We start from the raw sequence: 22,082 nt of genomic DNA, 5'->3' as shown, positions 1-22,082 counted from the left end.
CCCTGACTAAGCCTTCCTCTCCTCTTCTCCCACGCCCTTCCGCGTCGCCCTGACTTGCTCCCTTCATTCATCCTCCCTCCCATTCCCACAGCACATATGTACATATTCATTCACTCAAACAACCATAATTACTGAGCCCTTACTGTGTGCAGAGCATTGTACTAAGTGCTTGGAAAGACAATTCGGCAACAAATAGAGACAATCCCTACCCAACAACAGGCTCACAGTCTATATAAATATCTATTTATTTTTGTATGTACTTATGCATATTAATGTCTGTCTGCCCCTCTAGACTGTGAGCTTGTTGTGGGCAGGGAATGTGTCTGTTGTTATAATGTACTCTCCCAAGCACTCTGTACAGTGCTTTGCATACAATAAGCACTCAATAAATACGACTGAATGAATGAACATATTATTTTAGCCCAGCTGTTCTTAATGGATAATTAATTGAATAAGCATGTTTGGTTCTAAGCGCTTAAGAAATATGTTCATGTTCAGAAGGAACAGAGCTGGGGAGGAAATGCCAATTTTGTAACATTCACCTTTTGGGCAATGGATAGGAACAGATGAAAATACTTAAATCATTAAAAACATCCCCCTGCAACCTACATAGCTATCGAGAGTGAAAACACAAAGACACAAAGCAAATGCCTTAAAAGACTGTTAAATCATTTAAACAGGTTTTGCTATTATTGAGACAGGCAGCTCATATTTATGAATTACAGAAGAAAATTCAATAATAGACTTGCTTCGGAGGAGAAAGTGGGTTAAGGCTGGTCCTTTGTTGAAATATTGCAATGCCCTTTGGATGCAAACCAATTTATCCGCCATTCAATTTTAGATTTTGAAGGTGAGAGAAAATGGAAAAATAAATTTTCATATTCAAAAGTTTGAACATCACTTCTCTCTAAAGAGACACGTGGATAAAGACACATGGGGTAAAACAGAATTTATTAAAATGTTCTCTGGATGAATTTCTTTAACGGTCTTTCTTAGGTAAATCTTCCTTAGGTATTTTTGCAAGTATTTCAAAAGTAAAATAAGATGTCTAAAGCTGATGCCACATTTCAATTTATTAGGCACAGCAGATGCAGAAAACTAAAGGCTCAATATGCATTTAAGAGCTTCTACAAATCAATCAATCAATCAATGGTATTTATTGAGCTCTTATTATCTGCAGAGCACTGCACTAGGCACTTGGGAGAGTACAATATAACAATATGACAGACAAGTTCCCTGCCCCAAAAATAAATTAGCCACAATATTATCCTCTCTGTTTTGTTTCTAAATATATTAATCACTGCTTACATTAGAGTTTTCAGGTTTGAACTATTTCTCTAAGGCAAACTAATTGCAATCCCTATTCTCTATATGTCAAATAGGTTATGAAAACTTAAAATAAATGACTGGACTGCATGTTAGGCCAACTATGAAAACAAGATATTTTCTCTGAAAAACTAATAAATACACTTTTAACAAATACTTCACATAGCAGAGCAGTTCCTTGGACACTTCAAGAATATGATATTAACTAGTTTCATTTTGGCTTAGTGGAAAGATCACAGGCTTGGGAGTCAGAGGACATGGGTTCTAATCCCGGCTCCACCACTTGTTTGCTGTGCGACCCTGGGCAAACCGCTTAAATTCTCTGGGCCTCAGTTCCCTCATCTGTAAAATGGGGATTAAGACTGTGAGCCCCACCTAGGACAACTTGATTACCTTGTATCTACCCCAGCACTTAGAACAGCGCTTGACACAGAGTAAGTGCTTAACAAATACCATAATTATTATTACTGTTTTCACATCTGAAAACTTCATTCTCAATGTTTTCTTTAAGAATCCAGTAGAATCTCATTTCACACAGTTTCATATGGGATAACTTGAATCTAACCTGATCGCTTTTCACACACCCACTTCTCAAATAACTTCAGGATGCCCTTGCCTCGCACGGGCTCTGAAGTCTAAAAATAACGCTGGAAACACGGAAGCAGAGCCGGCTCTCCTCCCACAGAATTCTGCCCATCTTGGCCGATCACTCGGTGACTTTTTTCGATGCCAGAGAGTGATGTGCGGCACAAGGCTTTGCCAAGAGAAGCAAATTAGAAGGGGCAGGAGAGCCACACTTCTGCATGTAAGCACAGATTACAGGAGGCAGACTGCTGGCAGGGAGAATGACTGCTTTTACAATCCAAAACAGAAGTGGACTGCATTCAATACAACTGACTAAACCCCGACAAATACAGTTCAAGGGGGGGAAACTGCCCTGCTCAAGATGATCCAATATGTACTGAATTCAGTATGATAATACTCAAAATGACTTGAACAGAGTTAAAGTTCTATGAAAGGTCATATTCAGTGATTTAAACACTACTTTTGTGTCCTTTTATATTTTGGTTTCAATGGCATGCTTATTGATGCAAAAATGACTGTGAAATCAATATCTGCTTTATTCATTCATTCATTCAATCGTATTTATTGAGCGCTTACTGTGTGCAGAGCACTGCTAAGCGCTTTAAGTATATATTGTTCTTGAGTACATGTCAAAGACAACCATGATATTATATCCTTTGAAACCCAAATAGAAGCAGTCTCTCAAATTTAACTTATTATTCTTATATTTTTATTATTAAAAAATTGAGACCAAAATCCCCATGTCACTGATTAGATCACCTAAATATGCAAAATAATTTTGGGACACTAATCACTGAGTCCTGCAATATGCAAAGTGAGTTCAGGGCCTAGTGACACTTCAATTTCTTTTTTTTTAAATTGCTCGGGTGGGCAATTTGATTGCAGTTAATGCCAATACACATTTAAACATCAAAAAATTGAAAATAGTAATGTTACCTCGCCTTCGCCCATATGTCCTTGCTGCATGTCAAATGAGAAAGAAAACAACCTTTCAAACATTGTCATAGGATCAAAAAAAATCTAATTCAATCAATCAATCATATTTATCGAGCGCTTACTCTGTTCAGAGAACTGTACTAAGCGCTTGGGGGAGTAGAATATAACAATATAAAAGACACATTCCCTGCCCACATCTATGAACTTGTGAAAACTGTTAAATTTAACTACGCTCCCTTCTTACTGCAATATTCACAGTCCTAAAATGGTTCTGAAAAGGTGAAATCAAATGGCAACCTTCTCCTTTCATTTGAGATAAACTGCTTTATAAACCAACTGTAAATCATCAACCTCTAACTCCTTTTCTTATTTCAAAAGAAGTCTACATACCCTTCTCCCTTGCATTCTCTCTTTCTTCACCAAAGACCAAATCCATTAAGTCAATCAGATCTCCGACTTACTGCTAAGTATGTTCTCAGCACTCTACTAATTCTGGTCGTCTTTTCTAGTCTCTTTCAGAATACCACTGCTCAACTTCACACCTTTTGGAAAACTGCAATTCTTTCTGTATGTTTTCTGAATATTTAGGATTTTCAGCCAATTCTCAATAATCCATGGTAATGGGCACGGGAACGGGGAATAAGGGAAGGAAGGGAAAGTGACGAATCATACAGATGGTGAAACCCTCATTTGAACTAAAAATTTTTTACTTCCTCCCACACCAAACCTTCACCCAGAGCTATCCCCACCTCCCCCTGGCCAAAAAAAAAAGAAACGGGGTGAGCTTCCAATCTTTTTTTATTCAGTCCACCTTCTCAGGAAAATGTTACTACGCGGTGAAATGGCCAAAAGGAGGAGAAGCAGCAGTCACGGAAATATGCAACTGGACAATATGCCTCTGAATAATAACTGTATAGATACAGTTTTCGTGACTTGGACAATCTTCCAACCAAAATGAAGTGGGAGAACTTTGAGGATGATTTTTCTGATAGAGATTTTTGGGAGAAATGGTGAGGGGATGGGGGAAAGAAACATCTAAAAGCCCTACTTACGTGCCCACCCTAGCTGCCGGCTTCCCTAGCCTCTGGGACAACTTGGGCTGGTGGGGACTGCACCTTTCCCAGGTACCCATACACTGGGTATATTTATGAGGTGCTGAAAAGGCTGGCGACACCACAGCAGTACCCCCACGCTTTCACGGGGATAACTTTAGCTTTCACAAGAGATTTGACTTTCTGGCTGTCCAGGTAAATCCCAGAGATGACCACTTCACAGAGACCACAGATGGGTCCTCAGCTGGGAACTGAAAAGTTACTTCTAAAGTATATGTATGGCCTCTTAGTATAGCTTATTACTCCGACTCAGGCAAAAACTCCTCATGTGAACTTCAAGGCCCTCCGACACCTCATTCCATCTTAGAATCTGCTACTCAGGTCCCTTCCTTCGTTCCTCAATTTATTTTAATTTGTCTCCCCTACAGATTGTAACTCCTCGAGGACAGGGATCCTGTCGACCTACTCTACTGTACTCTCCTAAGCTCTGAGTAGTGCACTGCCCAGAGTAAGTGCTCAATAATTTTTTTTTAATGATATTTGTTCAGTGCCTACCTACGTGCCAGGCACTGTTCTAAGCCTTGGGGTAGATGCAAGGTAAACACGTTGGCCACAGTCCATGTCCCTCGTGGGGCTCAAAGTCTTAATCCCCATTTTACACATGAGGGAACTGAGGCACAGAGAAGTGAAGTGACTTGTCCAAGGTCACCCAGCAGACAAGTGGCAGAGCCAGGATTATAACCCAGGTCCCTTGGACTCCCAGACCTGTGCTCTATTCACTAGGCCATGTGGCTCCTCCTAAATAAATAACATTGATGGACTGATTGATCTTCTCACCCTAACCCTCTCCTCCTTTGGCTCCATCCTCTTGCCCCTCTGTTCCCCCCTGTTGGAACCCCTTCCCTCCCCAAATTCAACAGGCTGCAGTTCACTTCACATTCGAAGTTCCCATTCATTCAGTCGTATTTATTGAGAGCTTACTGTGTGCAGAGCACTGTACTAAGCGCTTGGGGAGTACAAGTCGGCAACATATAGAGACGGTCCCTACCCAACAACGGGCTCACAGCATATCCCATCGTGAACAAACCTTCCCCGATCAGCCCCCAGCATCCCAAACTGTTCAAACTCACCAGTCATCTGCAGCATTTATTTACATCATCCGCAGCACTTTCATTTATATTTTTATTCAACTGTACACTCTATTATTTCCTCTGATTACTCTATTTGTAAGTATGGTTTATGCCTACCATTAGAATGAAGCTTCTGGTGGGCAGGGATCCTGTCATGTTTCTGTTTTGGCCTCCCCAAGTGCTTAATGCAGTTTACTGCAACAATCAATCAATCGTATTTATTGAGCACTTACTGTGTGCAGAGCACTGTACTAACAAGTTGGCAACATACAGGGACGGTCCCTACCCAACAGTGGGCTCACAGTCTAGAAGTGGGCTCATAGTCTAGAATGGGTGCTCAATAAATACTATTACTACAATTCCTACTACGTGGGGGAGAAACACTGTAAAAAAACAAGATCACTAAGAAGGGATGCAAAGTTGTAATACACAAGGTCACTGTGAATATAATAATATTATTAATAATAATAATAATAATGGCATTAAGCTCTATGTGCAAAGCACTGTTCAAAGCAGAAATGAAACTACTGGAACAAAGCACAATATTTATTAAGAGCCACCACTGTGCTCAAGGACATATCCTGTGACACTGTAAGTTTCTGAAACCACAAGAAAAATGTTTCTGAACTCTTGAGCTGCTGAAAGTAGTGGCATCTTTGCCTGTTACTCTAGCAGTGTGTTTTCCTAAACTGGGAGTCGAGCTTATAGGAAAATGAGGGAATCTGAATTCTGCAAGAGTCACAGAGACCATAAAGGTAGGGCTCTGAACTGGGGGTCCTAGAATGGAGCTCCCACCTTTAGTTGAGTTGCTAGACTTAGCGGCCCACCAGAAGATGGACTACTAAACCTGTGCAAATACCCCCTAGTCTTGCTCAAAACCCTGAAAATCCATTTGCTTACCAGAGCAAAATACTACCACTACTATTGACTAGAAATGCATCTTCTGCAAGGAAGGTCTCTATTGCTGAGTTGTCTCCTGTTGTTTGCTGTGTGACCTTGGGCAAGTCACTCCATTTCTCTGTTACCTCATCTATAAAATGGGGATTAAGACTGAGCCCCCTGTGGGACAGGGATTGTGTCCAACCCAATTTATTTGTATCCACCCCAATGCTTAGTACAGTGCCTCGGATATAGAAAGTGCTTAACAAATACCACAATTACTATTGTCTCCATTTTCCCTGTCTGTGGAGTAGGTGCTAATTGAAAGTGAAATGGTCAAAAGGAGGAAAGGAAGGACAAAAGGGCTAGAAAACTCACTAAATAATCAGTTAACTCTCAAATCCAGCAACTTTCAATTCTGAATTAAACACTTCAGCACCCAATAGAAATTTTAAATTCTGCATTTCAACAAAAACTGCAACTGAATTCTACTGCTTGCTCTGTCTGTGTCCCACCTGATTATCTTCTATCTAACCTAGAGCTTACTTAGTACAGTGCTCGGGACATGGTAAGTGCTTAACAAATACTACAGTTATTAGTAGTACTTCATGCAATCAATCAATGGCATTTACTGCGTGCAGAGCACTAAACTAAGCACTTGGAAGAGTACAACAGAGTTGGTAGATGTTTCCTGCCCACAACGAGCTTACAGTCGAAAGGCCGGCTTAACAATGACTACCAAGAACTAAGCGGAATCATTGGAGAATTTGGAAGAGTGATCACCACTGAAATGTTGCTTGGTGCTAATCCCAGAGTAGTCTTGCTCCACCATCCAGGGGCTGGATAGTTAATTTCTTAAAAGATAGGGCAGTCTTAGAAGGTCAGCACTGATTACTGTTCCATTCTTTTTTTTTTTTGAAGTCGTTCAGTCATTAAGATCTTTGGCCCAAGGATTTTACCCTGCGTGACATTCACATTTTAGAGGGACAAGCTGGCCAGCTGTCTAAACTCCAGGATGGGAGCAACAAGTAGAGTCTGGGTCTGGAATGGCCCACAAAAATGAGAGCAGCTGGTGAAGAGATCTTCCGGGCACTCCCAGAGAGGAGTGAAACTATTAATTACCCTTGGGGGAGTCAATCTGGTTGCCCACCAGTCTCAGCTTTGGGGGCCCTTATCAGGACCCATCATTAATGGACCACTCCACTCCTGCTGCTCCAAAGGACTTGACGGCGGCAACGACCGTAGGGTGAGTGTTTACTGAGAGAGATCGGGGGCAATTGTCTGCTTCCACACTTTCCTTCCACCATTTCATTTGTTTCATTTAATTGTATTTATTGAGCGCCTACTGTGTGCAGAGCACTGTACTAAGCACTTGGAAAGTACAACTCAGCAATAGAGACCTTCCTTGCCCACACCGGACTTACAGTCTAGAAGGGGGGAGACAATGGCTGAGAGGTCTGATGGGGAGCCCGGGAGGCTCCATGGGGAATGCTGGGGAGCGGGGAGATGACCACAGATGGTTCATGCCCCATTTTTAATGGGAAAGACGCGCTGAACTCTCCAGGAAAAACAACAGCCCCTAGTCCAGTCCTCCTGGGGATGCCCCGATCTGAGCTTTATCCCTGGAGACGGTCCTCTAGAGTGCCTATTTTTTCTTGCTTTTTCCAAAGTGTAGCTGGAGGAACTCCCTTCGTGCTACACTCCTAGTTCCCCTGCTTAGTGTGGCTCCACAAAGAGCCTGCTGAGTGGTGGGGGGATTCAGATGCCAGCCTACTGAACCCTCTGCACTGTAAGCTCGTTGTGGGCAGGGAATGTGTCTGTTATTATATTGCACTCTCCCAAGCGCTTACTACAGAGCTCTGCACACAGTAAGCACTCAATAAATACGACTGACTGATTGAACCAACAATGAATTCTTTCTATCTCTATTTTCTTCACACAAAAGAATATACTCACTTGCCTGCTCCATGGGATTAAACAAGGACACAGGATGTTTGTAAAAATACTTTTAAGGACTTAATAATACACTGCTTATAAATGTACGTGCTAAGGACGACCAACATTTTCCACGCCTGATCTTCCAGGTATGTCTCTGGATCCCTGCTACTTGTCAAAGTGTCCCAGAAATCATTTGACTGACTCCTTTAGCCTGATGCAACTTTCATTATGCTGTTTTAAAAGCACCAGCTGAACATAATTGGATAGAAGGGAAACTGATAACTTAGCATTTGGCAAAAATAGGCAGATTTATCTGATGTATGAAGTCTTTATTCATTCACATTCAAATTTCAACATGTTCCACCATGAGCTCTAGAAAGGAGGTTAAGTTATGCAGTAGAAATAAAGATAACATTCAAATTTTTGTGGAAAAAAAAGTACAGAGAATTGTCACCAGCTGCTCTCCATCTCCTCCATGAAAAGAAGTGCACTTAAACTGTAACATGCGGGATTTTGTCTAGACAAAAAAAAATATCTTGACAGAAAGGATCCTGAAGGGTTGTTCTATGCCGAGGAGGGTTGTGAATCAACTTTTCTAGACACTTCCATACCGGCCATATTATTAGCAGTATGGGATGAATTAGGAAGAGTAAAAGCAGAGGAAGGGAGTTCTGGACTCAGATCTTGCTCAACCCTAAAGTGCTACAATAAATATAAAATCAGCATAAGGCACCAATTTTGACTGCTACTTCAGTTTCAGTTCAGCCTCTGAACTTTAGCTTGCAACTGTTATAACCAAATACTTGTTCTGCACATCTAGGTCATAATTTTTGACTAGAATTTAACAAGCAGCATCGTTACCGCAAAACAGTAGTACTGTATGGGAAACTGAATATATTTTACCTGACGGTTTCTATATCACGGTCTTAGAATTTGAGTCCCATGTAAGACCTGATCATCTTTTCTCTACCACAGCTCTTAGTGCAGCGCTTGGTACATGGTAACCGCTTAACAAATACCACAATTATTATTACTCTTATTAGTCTCCTAATCTCAAAAAAGGAGTGGAAATAGAACTCTTATGGAGCTCCTCTTGACATCCCCTGAGCAACCTTTCTCGATCACCTCCATCCCTCTTCTCATGCCCACAACATAATGGATGAGCCTAGGCCCCAGTTACAGCTTATGAGGACTATTCACCCTAATGTTTACGCATATTCAATTTCTAATTCGGCTCTTGTTCTTCTTTCTATTTCCACTATTTGTACATAGGTAGGTCTGTCTGACTCCTGCCATTAAACTGTAATCCCCCTGAGGCCAGGGATGTTGTCTTTTGCTGCTATCCTCCAGCTAATGTGCTGCACTCCTCCCTACTCTCTAATTGGGCACCACATTCAGCACTCTTGTCTCCCACCCCTCACACACAGTCTTCTATGCCTGAAACTCCCTTCCACTTTAAAACTTGCTATACCTCAGTCTCCATCTCCAAAGCTCTCTTTAAACCCACTCCATCAAAAGGCATTCCTCGTCTAATTTTCCCCTTCCCAGGTTGTCAACCCCACAATCGCCCTTAACATTTATGTTTCTACACCTATTCTTAAAAATACGCACACACATATATAGATGGATGCAAAGACCTGTGTGTGTGTGTATAGAGAGATATAGATATCAATCACTCTATCGGAGAGAGAGAGAAGAGGGGAAGAGGGTGCTGGACTCATATATAAATGTGCATTCACCTACAGTTATTTATCTATTTATCCTTAGCAAATGGTGCTCCTGGGCAAAGGGGACCCAGGCCAGGGAGTGCGGATGTCTCGGTGCCAACTATATGCTGCCAACTTGTACTTCCCAAGCGCTTAGTACAGTGCTCTGCACACAGTAAGCACTCAGTAAATACGATTGAATGAATGAATGAATGAACTATTATCATTACTGCAAAAACTCAAATGCATGACCTTGAAAATCAGTCTGCATAAAATAGCAGTGCCCAGACACATGGGAACAAGTTTCCTTTGCCCATCAATGTAAACTGTTACAGACCTGAGATGTAGTTTTAAAAAAATAAGAACAAATCAACATCAACTGACATGCGAACTAAATTTTCATCCCATTTTCAAATGTTCATTTTTCTTCCTTTGTTCAGATTTAAGCACTTACTATGTGCCAAGCACTATACTGGAATCAAGATATTCAAGTTGGACACAGTCCCTGACCCACATGGGGTTCACAGTCTAAGAAGAGAGGGTAGGAATTTAAGAGGAATTTATCCCCATTTTACGGACAGGAAACTGAAGCCGAGAGAGAGCAAGAGACAACCCCATTTTTTTAATGGCCTTTGTTAAGTACTTATTATGTGCCAGGCATTGTATTAAACACTGAGGTAGAATCAAGATAATCAGGTTGGACACAGTCCCCGGCCCACTTGGGGCTCACAGTCTTAATCCCCATTTTACAGATGAGGTACGCAGTCAGAGAGAAGTGAAGTGACTGCCCAAGGCAACACAGCATATAAGTGGCAGGGACAGGATTAGAACCCAGGTCCTATGGACTCTCAGGCCCGTGCTCTATCCGCTAGGCCACCCTGTTTCTCATGCTGCTGGCATAGCTGGAACTAGAATCCAGGTCTTCGGAACTGCCAGGGTGATGCTCTTCCCAAAAAGCCAGGCTCTCTCCCAAAATGGATGGGAGGTTCTGTTTCACTCGGAGAGAATTGGGTACGTTTGAAGTTTTTTGCAAGACGTGGGGAGATGTGGTCAGAATGACATTTTGGAAACATCATTCAGATAGCAGAGTAAAAAAGGGGTGGAGAGAGGCTGGTGGCAGGGAGACCAGTAAAAAGGCTGACACTGTAGTCTTGCTGGCCTAACTGGAATGACTGGGCCATAATGCTGACCGTTTGGGCACAGAGGAAAGGATGGATCTCGGAAAGGTTGTAGGGGAAAAACTGACAGGATTTACTGACAGATTGAATGTGAAAGCTGAAAGAATGAAGATTCAAGGAAAATGCCATGGTTTGGAGGGCTTCCGAGACAGAGAGGGTGGTTGTGTTGCCAATGGTGACAGAAAAGTTTAGGTGGAAGACAAGACTTGGGAGCAAAGATGAGCAGTTTAGTTACCAACAGACACACTGAGTTTAACGGGTTACATGCTGGTGTGACATTCATGTGGAAATAACCTGCAGGTAAGAAAAAATATGAGATCTCTAGGTTGGGGCTAGTGAGATCGATTTGGGAGTCATCTGAAGAGATGTTTGCAGCTGAAGCTATGGGGGCGAAGGGAGTAAAGTGAGCAGAGTAGTGGATCCAGAGCAGGACCTGGAGAGGCACCCAAAGCTAAGGGGTGAGAGAGGCAGAAATGGGATTGGCAAGAGACACTTAGAAAGAGAGCCAGTAAGGTAGGGAGAGAGATCTGGGTCACGAAAACCAAGCTTAGACAATGTTTCCGGGAGAGGAGAATGTATCAAAAGCGGCAGAGGACTCAGGATTAGGACAAAATCCAGTAGATTTGATAAGGAGGAGGTACGGGCATGGTCTCTAGGACCTCCCTGCTACTTCTATGTCATTGGTACCAATACGGACCATGACTATTGATTCTACCTTCATCAACCCACAATCCTTCTTGATATTACAGGCCCAGTTGCCCAATGGTTGAATCTTCAACCTTGACTTCCTACTGATTCTACCTTCATCACCACACAATCCTCCTTGATATTACAGACCCAGTTGCCCGATGGTTGAATCTCCAACCTTAACTTCCTACCTACGGGGATCCCCTCTTCTGAACAGCAGGCTTGGTGTAAGAGGGTACCATGACATCATCTGGAGGGAGGGTTCCATTTAACGTTTCCTCTCCTTCCTAAGAACTTGCTTTCTCCTCAACAGTAAACAGTGACATCCCCTGCCCACAGTGAACTAACAGTCTAGAGGGACACCAAGGTCGCAGACCTGACAGGGGACCAGACCCTCTGGTCCCCACAGTCACTGGGAAAATTTTGGGAGAGGAGGCTGGTTTCTCTGCCAATGGGGGATGGAATCAAGCTCTCCTGAGGGCAGACTTGAAAGTAAATAAGGAAACTGAAGTTGTCTGCTATGCTCGCTCCTGCCTCCTGTCCAAGATCCAGCCAGAGATCTACGTGTGCTAACTTATTCTGTCTCCTTAAGTGATACTCAGGAGAGATGAGACCCAGCAGATGTGAAGCGGGAAGTAGTTCCAGGTAAAAAGCAGGGCATGAGGAAGGGGCAGCTGAAGTGGCTTGGTTGCGGCATAGATTTAAAAAACCTTCCAATGCATTCTGCAGTGGGGCTGTGCTCCCACCTGCATACTTGCTGGCTGCCCGGCGCCCCCGGAGAGATTGGACTGGTAGAGATGGGCAAGTACGAGTGACAGAGCTCAGAGTGAAAGCACTGTGGTTCAATCTTTCGAGCAGATTCTAGGTCTTGGAGCTCCAAAACAGAGTCAACACCACCCTCTCTACTGAACTCAACTCCCTCCCTCCCCTAGCCCTTCATCCATCTCGTACTTCTAACCCACAGCCCTGGATCACCTACACAGCCCTCCTCCTTCGCTCCTGTGCTGATGTCTGTCTCCCCCTGCCTCTAGACTGTAAGCTCGTTGTGGACGGGGAATATGACTATATATTGTTATATCATACTCTCCCAAGCACCTAGTACAGTGCTGTGCACACAGTAAGCACTCCATAAATATGACTGAATGAATGAATGAGTCTGGTTGGTTGCTCCTGATGAAATACATAACCCTCTCTCTAACAGAGCCCATTAGTAATTCTCTATGGAAAAGGAAGTAGTAGGAATAGTATGTAACAAGTGCTTACCTTTTTTATTGTTATTATTAATAATAATAATGGTATTTGTTAAGCACTTACTATGTGCCAGGCACCATACTAAACACTGGGGTGGATACAAGCAAATCAGGTTGGACACAACTCCTGGCCCACATTCATTCATTCAATCGTATTTATTGAGCGCTTACTGTGTACTAAGCGCTTGGGAAGTACAAGTTGGCAACATACAGAGACGGTCCCTACCCAACAAGGGGCTCACAGTCTAGAAGGGGGAGAGAGACAAAACAAAACATGTGGACAGGTGTCAAGTCATCATGGGGCTCACAGTCTCAATCCCCATTTTACAGATGAGATGACTGAGGCCCAGAGAAGCAAAGTGTCTTACCCAAGGACATACAGCCAAGATTAGAACCCATGACTTTCTGACTCTCACGCCTATCCACTACACCATGCTGCTTCTCCTGTATTTTGTGCACCGTACAGCTCTAAGCTCTGCTTAAAGAGGAAAAGGAGACCGCTCTACAATGTCCATACACCTCTCTGCCCTCCTCCAATCCAGCCATCCTTGCCGAAGAAATCTGCTCCCACAGCAGGTAATCGGGGTGCAAGCAGTGTGGCCTTGTAGATGCAGCATGGGCTTAGGAGGCACTTCACTTCTCTGTGCCTCAGTTCCCTCATCTGTAAAATGGGGATGAAGACTGTGAGCCCCACATGGGACACGGACTGCTTCCAACTCATTTAGCTTGTTTCTACCCTAGGGCTCAGTATAGTGCCTGGAACATAGCACGTGCTTAACAAATATCACAACAAAATAAAAACGTCAGCATCCCTACAGTAGTGCTTATAACCTGGCCCAAGTAACAGCGGCAATGCCTGTGCCCCTCAAAATGGACTGCAGGCTAGAGGAGGCTGGATTCAGCTGCCCCAGCCTTGGCTCTAGCAGGCAGGTAAGGTGAAGGCTCTCAACAGAAAGGGGAAAAAGGGGGAGAGGGGATTTAGGGAGGAATGAACAAAAAGGGAAAAAGAAATAAACTGGATGGGGAAGGGGGGAAAAACAGGGACATGAAGAACTGGGCAGGCAAAAGGACAATAAAATGCAAGGGGAACCTCACAAAGATAAGCAAAACCAAGAACAGGAGGAAGAAAAAGAAGAGATAAAGGGGAATAGTCCAGGATGAAAGCAAATCCATGAAAGAACAGCACAAGGCAAAGAACGATAGGACCCAAGCAAAAGAGAAAGGAAGAGAAAAGCAAAGAACTGAGAAGAGGACAACAGAAAGAATCGGGAGAGGACACAAGAACTGGTAAAATAAGTCAAAGGGTGGCTGATGTCAATGGGAAGATGAGGGGATGAGTCTGGGATGAGGGGGAAATAATGACTATTTGGGAGAAGGGGCCTGGAGAACTAGGGGTTAGCAAAGTAACTACATGGAATAAATTCATAGGTATCAACAGCTGGAGTAATCTTGTCATGGTATTAACAATACCGAATCCACTACTGCTTATGTTTTTTTATAGAATTTCTCAAAAACAATGGCAATCAGATTTCCAGTAAGTATGAAGGTTATGTTTTTGAAATACCCTGAGTTACGGAAAACTCATATTGCAGTGGGTACACCCTGACTGACACCAAACAAAAGTGCTACCAAAATGCCTCTAGACTACAGTTTATGAGCAGGGAATGTGTCTGCTTATTGGTGCACTGTACTTTCCCAAGCGCTTAGCACAGCGCTCTGCACACAGTACATGCTCAATAAATACAACTGAATGAATGAATTGATTTTCGTGTCTGTCTCCCCTGCTAGATTGAAAGATCCTTGAGGGCAGGGATTCTGCCTACTAATGCTTTGGACTCTCCCAAACATTTACTTCAGTACTCTGCCAAGAGTATACTTAATAAATTCTATTGATCGATTACTCTATTTCACTCTACTGCCCATAGTGTAGATAAACTATCTCATTTGATGCCTTCCAAAATGAATAAAATGATCAATAAATACTCTGATATGGTATACACACCTCTCTTTCTCCTTAAGGATAAAGCTCACATTGGTAATGATGAACAGAACAAATGACACAAAAAATGGACCTAACTCTGAGTTGCTGGTAGGCAGCATCCTGGAAATGGCTTATAAAGTACTACACTGCTCTATCAAGATCAGAGCTCTTATTTTTATAAAATAGGGCTGCTTTAACAAAGGAATGCTTGGGTGTTTTTTTTTTGCCACTTGGCATATTACCTACACCAGAATAGAAATGCCAATCTGAGAAATAGTCTCTTAGAGAATGGCATTCCTTGAAGCCACTTCCTCTCCAATATTAAGAGGTCTTTATTCATTACCTTAAGATGTCACCAGAGTAAATAATTTTCAATGTTTTCAAAGTGTTTTTGGCAGATTAATGGTAACACTTTGCTACCTTCTTAGAATTTGGGACTACTTTTCACTCAACTGTATGGAACACAATTACTTTCTCGCCCACTAATAATTTCTCTAGCCCAGCAAACTTCACTATGGTAAATCAATCAGCACTTACCATTAATAAGCAGAGAGCTATCGGATCCTGGATATGAATAGTTTAGACGACCTGAAGGTAAAAGAAGGCCATTACTAAACCCATGTCTTTAAATAGGAGGCTTAAATTTATTAACTATATGTACAACAGATTGAAAGTTTGATGTCCCTTCTTCGGGTGACAAGAGGGAGGCCTGAACTACTTCTGGGGATTACTCCTCAAGTAATGATGAAAATGGTTAAAAACGCTAGAGAGGGCTAGTTGTTGGGCATTAGAGCAAAGTGTCAGTGGCGATGGCAATCACCACTTCCAAACCTTTCAGGAGTCTTTCCTTCACCGATACCATCACCACTACCACCACTATCATTTCTGAGGGCTAACATTCTGCTGAGCCCTGTTCTAAGGGATGGGCGAGTACATGTACATTAAGACATGGTCTCTGCCCCAAAGGGAGTTTGCAATCAATCAATCGTATTTATTGAGCACTTACTGTGTGCAGAGCACTGTACTAAGCACTTACTAGAAAGGAGTCAAATGTACCCAAATCTTAGCACATGTTCTTTTCAAAAAAATCCAACTCACGCAATTCTCCTCAAAAACATTAGCAATTTAGGTCTTCACGTTTTCTTCCTGTCAATGACATATTTTTGGTTTGTACAGCTTTTACTAAGCCAGTGACTGGCAATACCGTTCCAGAAGATTCATTACAAGAGTCTGGGATTTAGATCAGGGTGTACTGGTTTACTGCGAAAAATTGCAAATAATTTGATGTTCAAATCCAGCAGGTAGAATGAAACGTTCATTTTTAAATTTATAGAAGAAATGGTTTAAACTCAAGCTAATGCAGTGACCCTCTGGGAAAAAAAAAACTTTGAAAGAATCAAAGCTATCGGGCTTTGAATGTCTTTCCATTCCACAGTCTAACCAAACTTGGCCAGCTCACAAGAGAAGGATGGAATTATCAAGACTGGATTAATTTTGAAAGACTAGAGCACCTACAAGACACTGACTGGAGGATGTGACCATATTCCCAAGTCACCATACACCCATCTGAAACTCCCTAGTAGCTGAGCTGGGAAAAGAGAGAAGAAGAAAATTCCTAACATCCTTGAATTCTATTCCTACTAACTGTGAAAGAAAGGCAAGCAGAAATCTAAGGCAGACATGGATTTCTGCCTCTGCCCTAAAAATTCTGCCACGGTTCGGAGGGGCAAGGACAGAGCAGGAACAAACACCTCACTATACTGAGAGAGGGCTTTAAGAACCCCAGTTGAGTTCTCACAAATTGAAGTTCTGGTACGTTGCGATCATAAATCCAAGTTTCCCCCAACTGGGTGGGGAGGCTGGGCCACCCTAGTCCTAACCTAAAAAAGTATGAGGTACCATGGTGGGTTCTTGTCTGGTTTGGACTGGAGTCAGAAATGGGTCTGGAGCTTATATGTAGGGGAGGAAATAGGAGAAGAGGAGGAGCACTGCCATACTTACGCAGGGTTCCTTTATACTTACACACAAAAACTTAAGCACAAAGACATCATGCTCCCCTGGACCAAACAGCCCGAAACAGAGGTAGAGGAAGATGCTCAAGGCTTGTTTAGCCTATGGGCTGACTCAGGCCAACCTATCAGCTCCAGTCTGCAGCAGGGTGATTTGGGGACTTTGGTTGCAGAGACCACGTCCTTTGTCTTTTCTTGAGAATCTACATGGGGATATTCAAATACGGCCTCTGAGCCAAACCCAGCCTACCCGCTAGTTTAATCCAGGATGGGACCAATGTTTCCAGAGGTTCAGTCTAAGGAGAGGGCAATTTTCCAGGTGGAACTGTTGCCCTGACAAACAGCCACTTCTTTAATCTGGCCCCCAAAGGAAGATGTTCGGGCATTTCTTTAATCTACATTGTTTTCAAAATATAAAAAAACACTATGATAAACTCCAGGTGGTCTTTACAGTCCCAAAGCATCTTTTATCAACTTCTCAGAAATCAGTCTAAGCCATGATCGGTACCCTTAGAGAACGCTGTGATTACTTGGGAAGGATAAATAAGACCAATTGGAAAATTCACGTCGGAAAAGAGCATAAGAATATTACTAACTTGGTCTTCAAGCATTGAAATAATTATTGATTTTACTAATTCTGCTCACTCATCTACAACTGTCAACTCACCACAGTATTTCAACACTACCAATCTTTCTAAACCTGAATTGCAATCTTTAAGTACACATACAAACTGTTGTTTGTAAGTCTCATTAGTAAACTACATCATAATTGATTGGTTGAGCCATAAGCTCAACCTTGTGATTTGTCACATGTCCAACGTCACACACATCTAAAGAAGGAGGACAAGAAGCAAGATTACTAAGGAAGAAGGGATGACGGACATAAGATTTTAGGAAAAAGACTCAGCTGACAACTGTTTTGATAGGAAGAAAGATTCTGAGTGATTTCGCACACAGCAGTAGCTTTGGTCCCATAAAACGGACATCTGTATTTTTTGATATCCAACTTTAAAACTCTATATTAATATTTGCAAAACTGCCACAAAACTTTGCACTCTTCAAAGCATGTTTTCTAAACAATTTTAAGAGTGCATTAATGTTGATTTCACTTCAAAAATAACTAGGAACCAAAATTAAAGAGCTAAAAATTTGAGAGACTGGTCTAAAAAAGTCAGATACTTTATACTGCTCCTAACTTTTCCCAATATATTGCAGCCATCTGAGCCTTTCCTTACTAAGGTTATTTTAAAGCAGAGTGAAATGCATGTATTTCCTTTCTTTTGACAAGTGAATCAAGGAAATTCCTTGATTTAAGAGGTCTAGAGTTGAGACAAACACCACTTACATTTCTAAATTTACACCCAGTTTCAGCTTTTCACAACACATAGATTTTGACTTTGCCACATTAACTTACAGCACTAGCTCTCAGCGTGTTGGCAATGAGGATGGAGGGAAGGCCAGGAGGTGGGCCCATGGGAGCCATGGAGAAATGGAGAAACAATTTGAAAATAATGATGATAATAATTGTTAAGCACTTACTATATGCCAAACACTGTACCAAACGCTGGGGTAGATGTAAGATAATCAGATCGGACACAGTACCTTGTCCCCCACGAGGCTCACAGTCTAAGTTGAAAGGAGAACAGGTACTGAATCCCTACTTTACAGATGAGGAAACTGAAGCTCCGAGAAGTCAAATGACGTTTCCAAGGTCACACAGCAGGCAAGAGGAAGAGCCACAAATAAAATTCAAGGCCTCGGAGTCCCAGATCAGTGTTCTTTCCACTAGACCAAGTTGCTTCCCAGGTTCCAGTGAAGAAGGATGTCTAAAGCAGGTTGGGCAGACTGGGAGAGGCTGTGTGATGGGGCTGGGCAGGGTTACCAGGCAGAGAGACCCAGGTGGGTCAACACGTTCATTTTACTTCTGATGAAGTCAAAATAGGCTATGCCATCATGTAACCTCCGTAACTCAATAAAAATACAGTAATGTAGCTACAGTACTCATCCGTAATTGAGATCCAATGGCCAGTTCAATGAGGTCAAGTGAAAGCAATCACCCTCATCTACAGGTATTTTCTGCATGTCCCCTAGGGACATTCACAGTGCTGCACCTAGCACTATGGCACTTGGAAAAGACAGTCTTCAATTTACGGATTTTACAGTCTAAAGGAGAGGGATGGTTGGTGAAAATGAAAGCATCATAATTGTTTATACATACATGCATCCACACAGTCCCATAATATATTACATATATGCATGTGATGATATGATATACATGCAGATATATATATATCTGTAATTTACTTACTAATTAATGTATCAAGGTCTGTCTCCCCTTTAGACTGTGAGCTAGTGGGCAGGAATGAGCCTGTTGTTATACTGTACTCTCCCAAGCGTTTAGTACCATGCTTTGCACACAGTAAGCGCTCAATAAATACGACTGAATGAATGAATGTATTACATTAAGTTGTGATCAGGGCTGAAAGGAAAAAAAATAAAAAGAACTGAATGGTGACGTGGCTGGCGAGCACTCAATGGTGAGAGGTTATTGCGTGAGAAACTGGGGAGAGGAGAAAATAATAAATGTGGTATTTGTTATATTTGGTGTTTGTTGCACTAAGCAAAGGGATAGATATAATACAATTAGCATTCACAGTCTATGTCCCACACGGCTCACAGTTTTCGTGTCTACCAACTCTATTATATTGTACTCACCCAAGCACTTAGTACAGTGCTCTTCACTCAATCAATCAAAAGTATTTATTGAGTGCTTACTAGCTGATAAGAGCTGGGGGGGTCTCCACCAACTGTCAGCTGTGTGACTTTGGGCAAGTCACTTAACTTCTCTGGGCCTCAGTTACCTCACCTGCAAAATGGGGATTAGGACTGTGAGCCCCCCGTGGGACAACCTGATCACCTTGTAACCTCCCCGGCGTTTAGAACAGTGCTTTGCACATAGTAAGTGCTTAATAAATGCCATCATTATTATTACAATACAACAGAATTAGCAGACGTATTCCCTGTCCATAACAAGCTTACAGTCTAGAGGACTCTGCACATAGTAAGTGCTCAATAAACAGAACTGATTGACTGAGAAACGAACAGAGGATCAGATCGGATCGGCACCAGGGGAAGGGCCTGGATTTTCTCTCCTCTCCCATGTCCCTGGGCCAGGGGGCCGTGTCCTGCCAGCAGGAACCCAATCTGGCTTCAACTACTCGACCACAGGACAGCAGGGACTGGGGGTGCGGTGGGGTGCCATTGTCCCTCCCCTGCTCCAGACGGGTGGGAAAGCAAGCCCTCCTACCTCTGCAGTCCCTTCCGAGAGATGTTTCATACCAGAATGGCCATTTCTGGGACATTTTCTTTTATTAGAGGAGAGTTCCAGCACGCTCAGGCTTACCTTCAGCACTGGGGACCTGATTATCTTGTATCTGCTCCAGTATTTATATACAGCGCTTGGCACACAGTAAGCACTGTACAAATGCCACAATTACTACTATCATAGGTAATAGTGCTGGATGATGGGTGAAGAATGGATGGGGTTAATCATAGAACTCCTGAAGGAACCGGACTTGAGTTGCAATTTAAAGGAGAAGCATCATGGCCTACTGGATAGGCCTGGGAGTAAGAAGGACCTGGGTTATTAATAATAATGTTAATAATAATTATTATTTGTTAAGCACTTACTCTGTGCCAAATATTGCACTGGGGTGGATACAAGCAAATTGGGTTGGATGCAGTCCCTATGCCGCATGGGGCTCACAGTCTCAATCCCCAATTCACAGATGAGGTAACTGAGGGATAGAGAAGTGAAGTGCCTTGCCCAAGATCACACAGCAGACGTGGTGGAGTAGAATGAGAACCCAAGACCTTCTCACTGCCAGGCCTGTGCTTTATCCACTACATCATGCTGCTTTTCTAATCCCAGCTCCATCACTTGTCTGGTGACTGACCTAAGGCAAATCAGTTCCCTTCTCCGGGCCTCAGTTTCCTCATCTGTAAGAGGGCTAAGACTGTGAGCCCCATGTGGGACATGGCCTGTGTCCAACCTGTTTAGCTTGTATCTACCCCACTGATTAGAACAGTGCCTGGTACTTAAGTGCTTAAGGAACACCAGAAAAAAGAAAGAGAAAAATGCTATACCATTATCAGCCTCTTCCACAGTATTCATGTGAGCAAAGCACTGTATATTGACACTCCCAAGCATAGTTAGAGATACAGACTGGGGAACTGTAGAAGATGAGAACAGTCGGGTAAGATAGTGTCACAGGTGGAAAGTTTTGCCAGCCATGGTTAGAAATGCTTGTTCACGGATGGAAGAAAAGAGCCAGAAGTCAGAGAAACATTGGGGATGCTAGAAAAGTAAACAAGGCTAGGAATCAAGGTCCCATAAAACAGGCAAGAATAGACAGGGTTCAGGACTAGCATTTCAGAGAAATCCCCTCCTCTGAGGATGCATTTTTGTGCCTAATGAAGTTTCCAGAAACCGGGTCACATGTCAACACAGGCTGGTGGAACACAGTTTGGGAAACATGACTCTACATATGCAAAAAGAATCTTCGGTTATCCTTTCTATTTCGAAAACACTGCCAATACAATTAATCGTCTTTCCACTTGGCAAACGCCTGTAAATATTTAGAACACAAGCTTGTTAATAATTACTAGGCATACATGCTCTCTCTGGTGTTGATAATAATAATTATGGGTCAACATGTCTAATTAATTTTTCTACTTGGGCATTCCCTTAATGAATCCCTTGAAACCCAAGTCCTGATCTAGAGCCCAGACCTAAATCAGAAGGTCAAATGGACATGAAATGTTAAAAAACCTATATATGGGGGCATATTTTTAAAACAGCGTTAAAACACCTTAAAGGAATGCATTCAAAAAGAGCCAATTAACTTATTTTTTAAACTTTGGCCTACCAATGAAAAAAATGAATTAAGAGCTTCCCCCTAAATGAACCAAGGTGTTCTGGGATTTCTCTGACGGAATGGTAACAAGGACCACAAGAAGGAGCAAAATTCACTGAGCAAGAAAAGCACATTTCCGTATTTTCAGCATTTGGGTTAGGAATGAAGAAATCACGGTTTAATTGACCACTCCCCCCCCCAACACACACACACACAAATGGTCATTTTCTTTCCCCAATTAGTTTGTGTGTGTGATGATGGGGGTGGGAGGTGTTGAAAGTCTCTTTCACTGTACTTCTTGGGGCACATTTGATAGCTCCTAATCTGGACTATTTACAAGATATCTTTCTGGTCGAAACTCAATTCACCAAAACAATGCATTTTTCTTAGGAGCACCTTCCCCTAAAGAATCCTTCTTAAAGAGATTATCCACCCATTCCACCCCACCCCAGATCTGAATGCAGGCTCCTGAACAAATGTAACTTCCCTCTGCTCCTACACGAGCTCCT

At 42.5% G+C, this 22,082-nt stretch overlaps 1 protein-coding gene across 4 annotated transcripts in view; it reads right to left on the bottom strand.

Moving 5' to 3' along the window:
* Nucleotides 1-22,082, bottom strand: part of CPEB4 (cytoplasmic polyadenylation element binding protein 4) — an 80,184-nt gene that overhangs the window by 14,086 nt on the left and 44,016 nt on the right. Inside the window, exons 3-4 of one of the 4 annotated variants that reach the window (XM_038771956.1) lie at nucleotides 15,186-15,236; nucleotides 2,848-2,871 (exon numbers count right to left, since the gene is read on the bottom strand). The exons of 1 other annotated variant lie outside the window; for it this stretch is intronic. In XM_038771956.1, the coding sequence (XP_038627884.1) occupies nucleotides 2,848-2,871; nucleotides 15,186-15,236 (75 nt within the window). The remainder of the gene's footprint in view (nucleotides 1-2,847; nucleotides 2,872-15,185; nucleotides 15,237-22,082) is intronic. 2 more of the 4 variants (XM_038771957.1, XM_038771958.1) reach the window with 2 other exon arrangements.

This window comes from Tachyglossus aculeatus, chromosome X1 (genome assembly GCF_015852505.1).
Source record: "Tachyglossus aculeatus isolate mTacAcu1 chromosome X1, mTacAcu1.pri, whole genome shotgun sequence".
NCBI lineage: Eukaryota > Metazoa > Chordata > Mammalia > Monotremata > Tachyglossidae > Tachyglossus > Tachyglossus aculeatus.
This window is presented reverse-complemented; position numbering and strand designations above follow the sequence as displayed.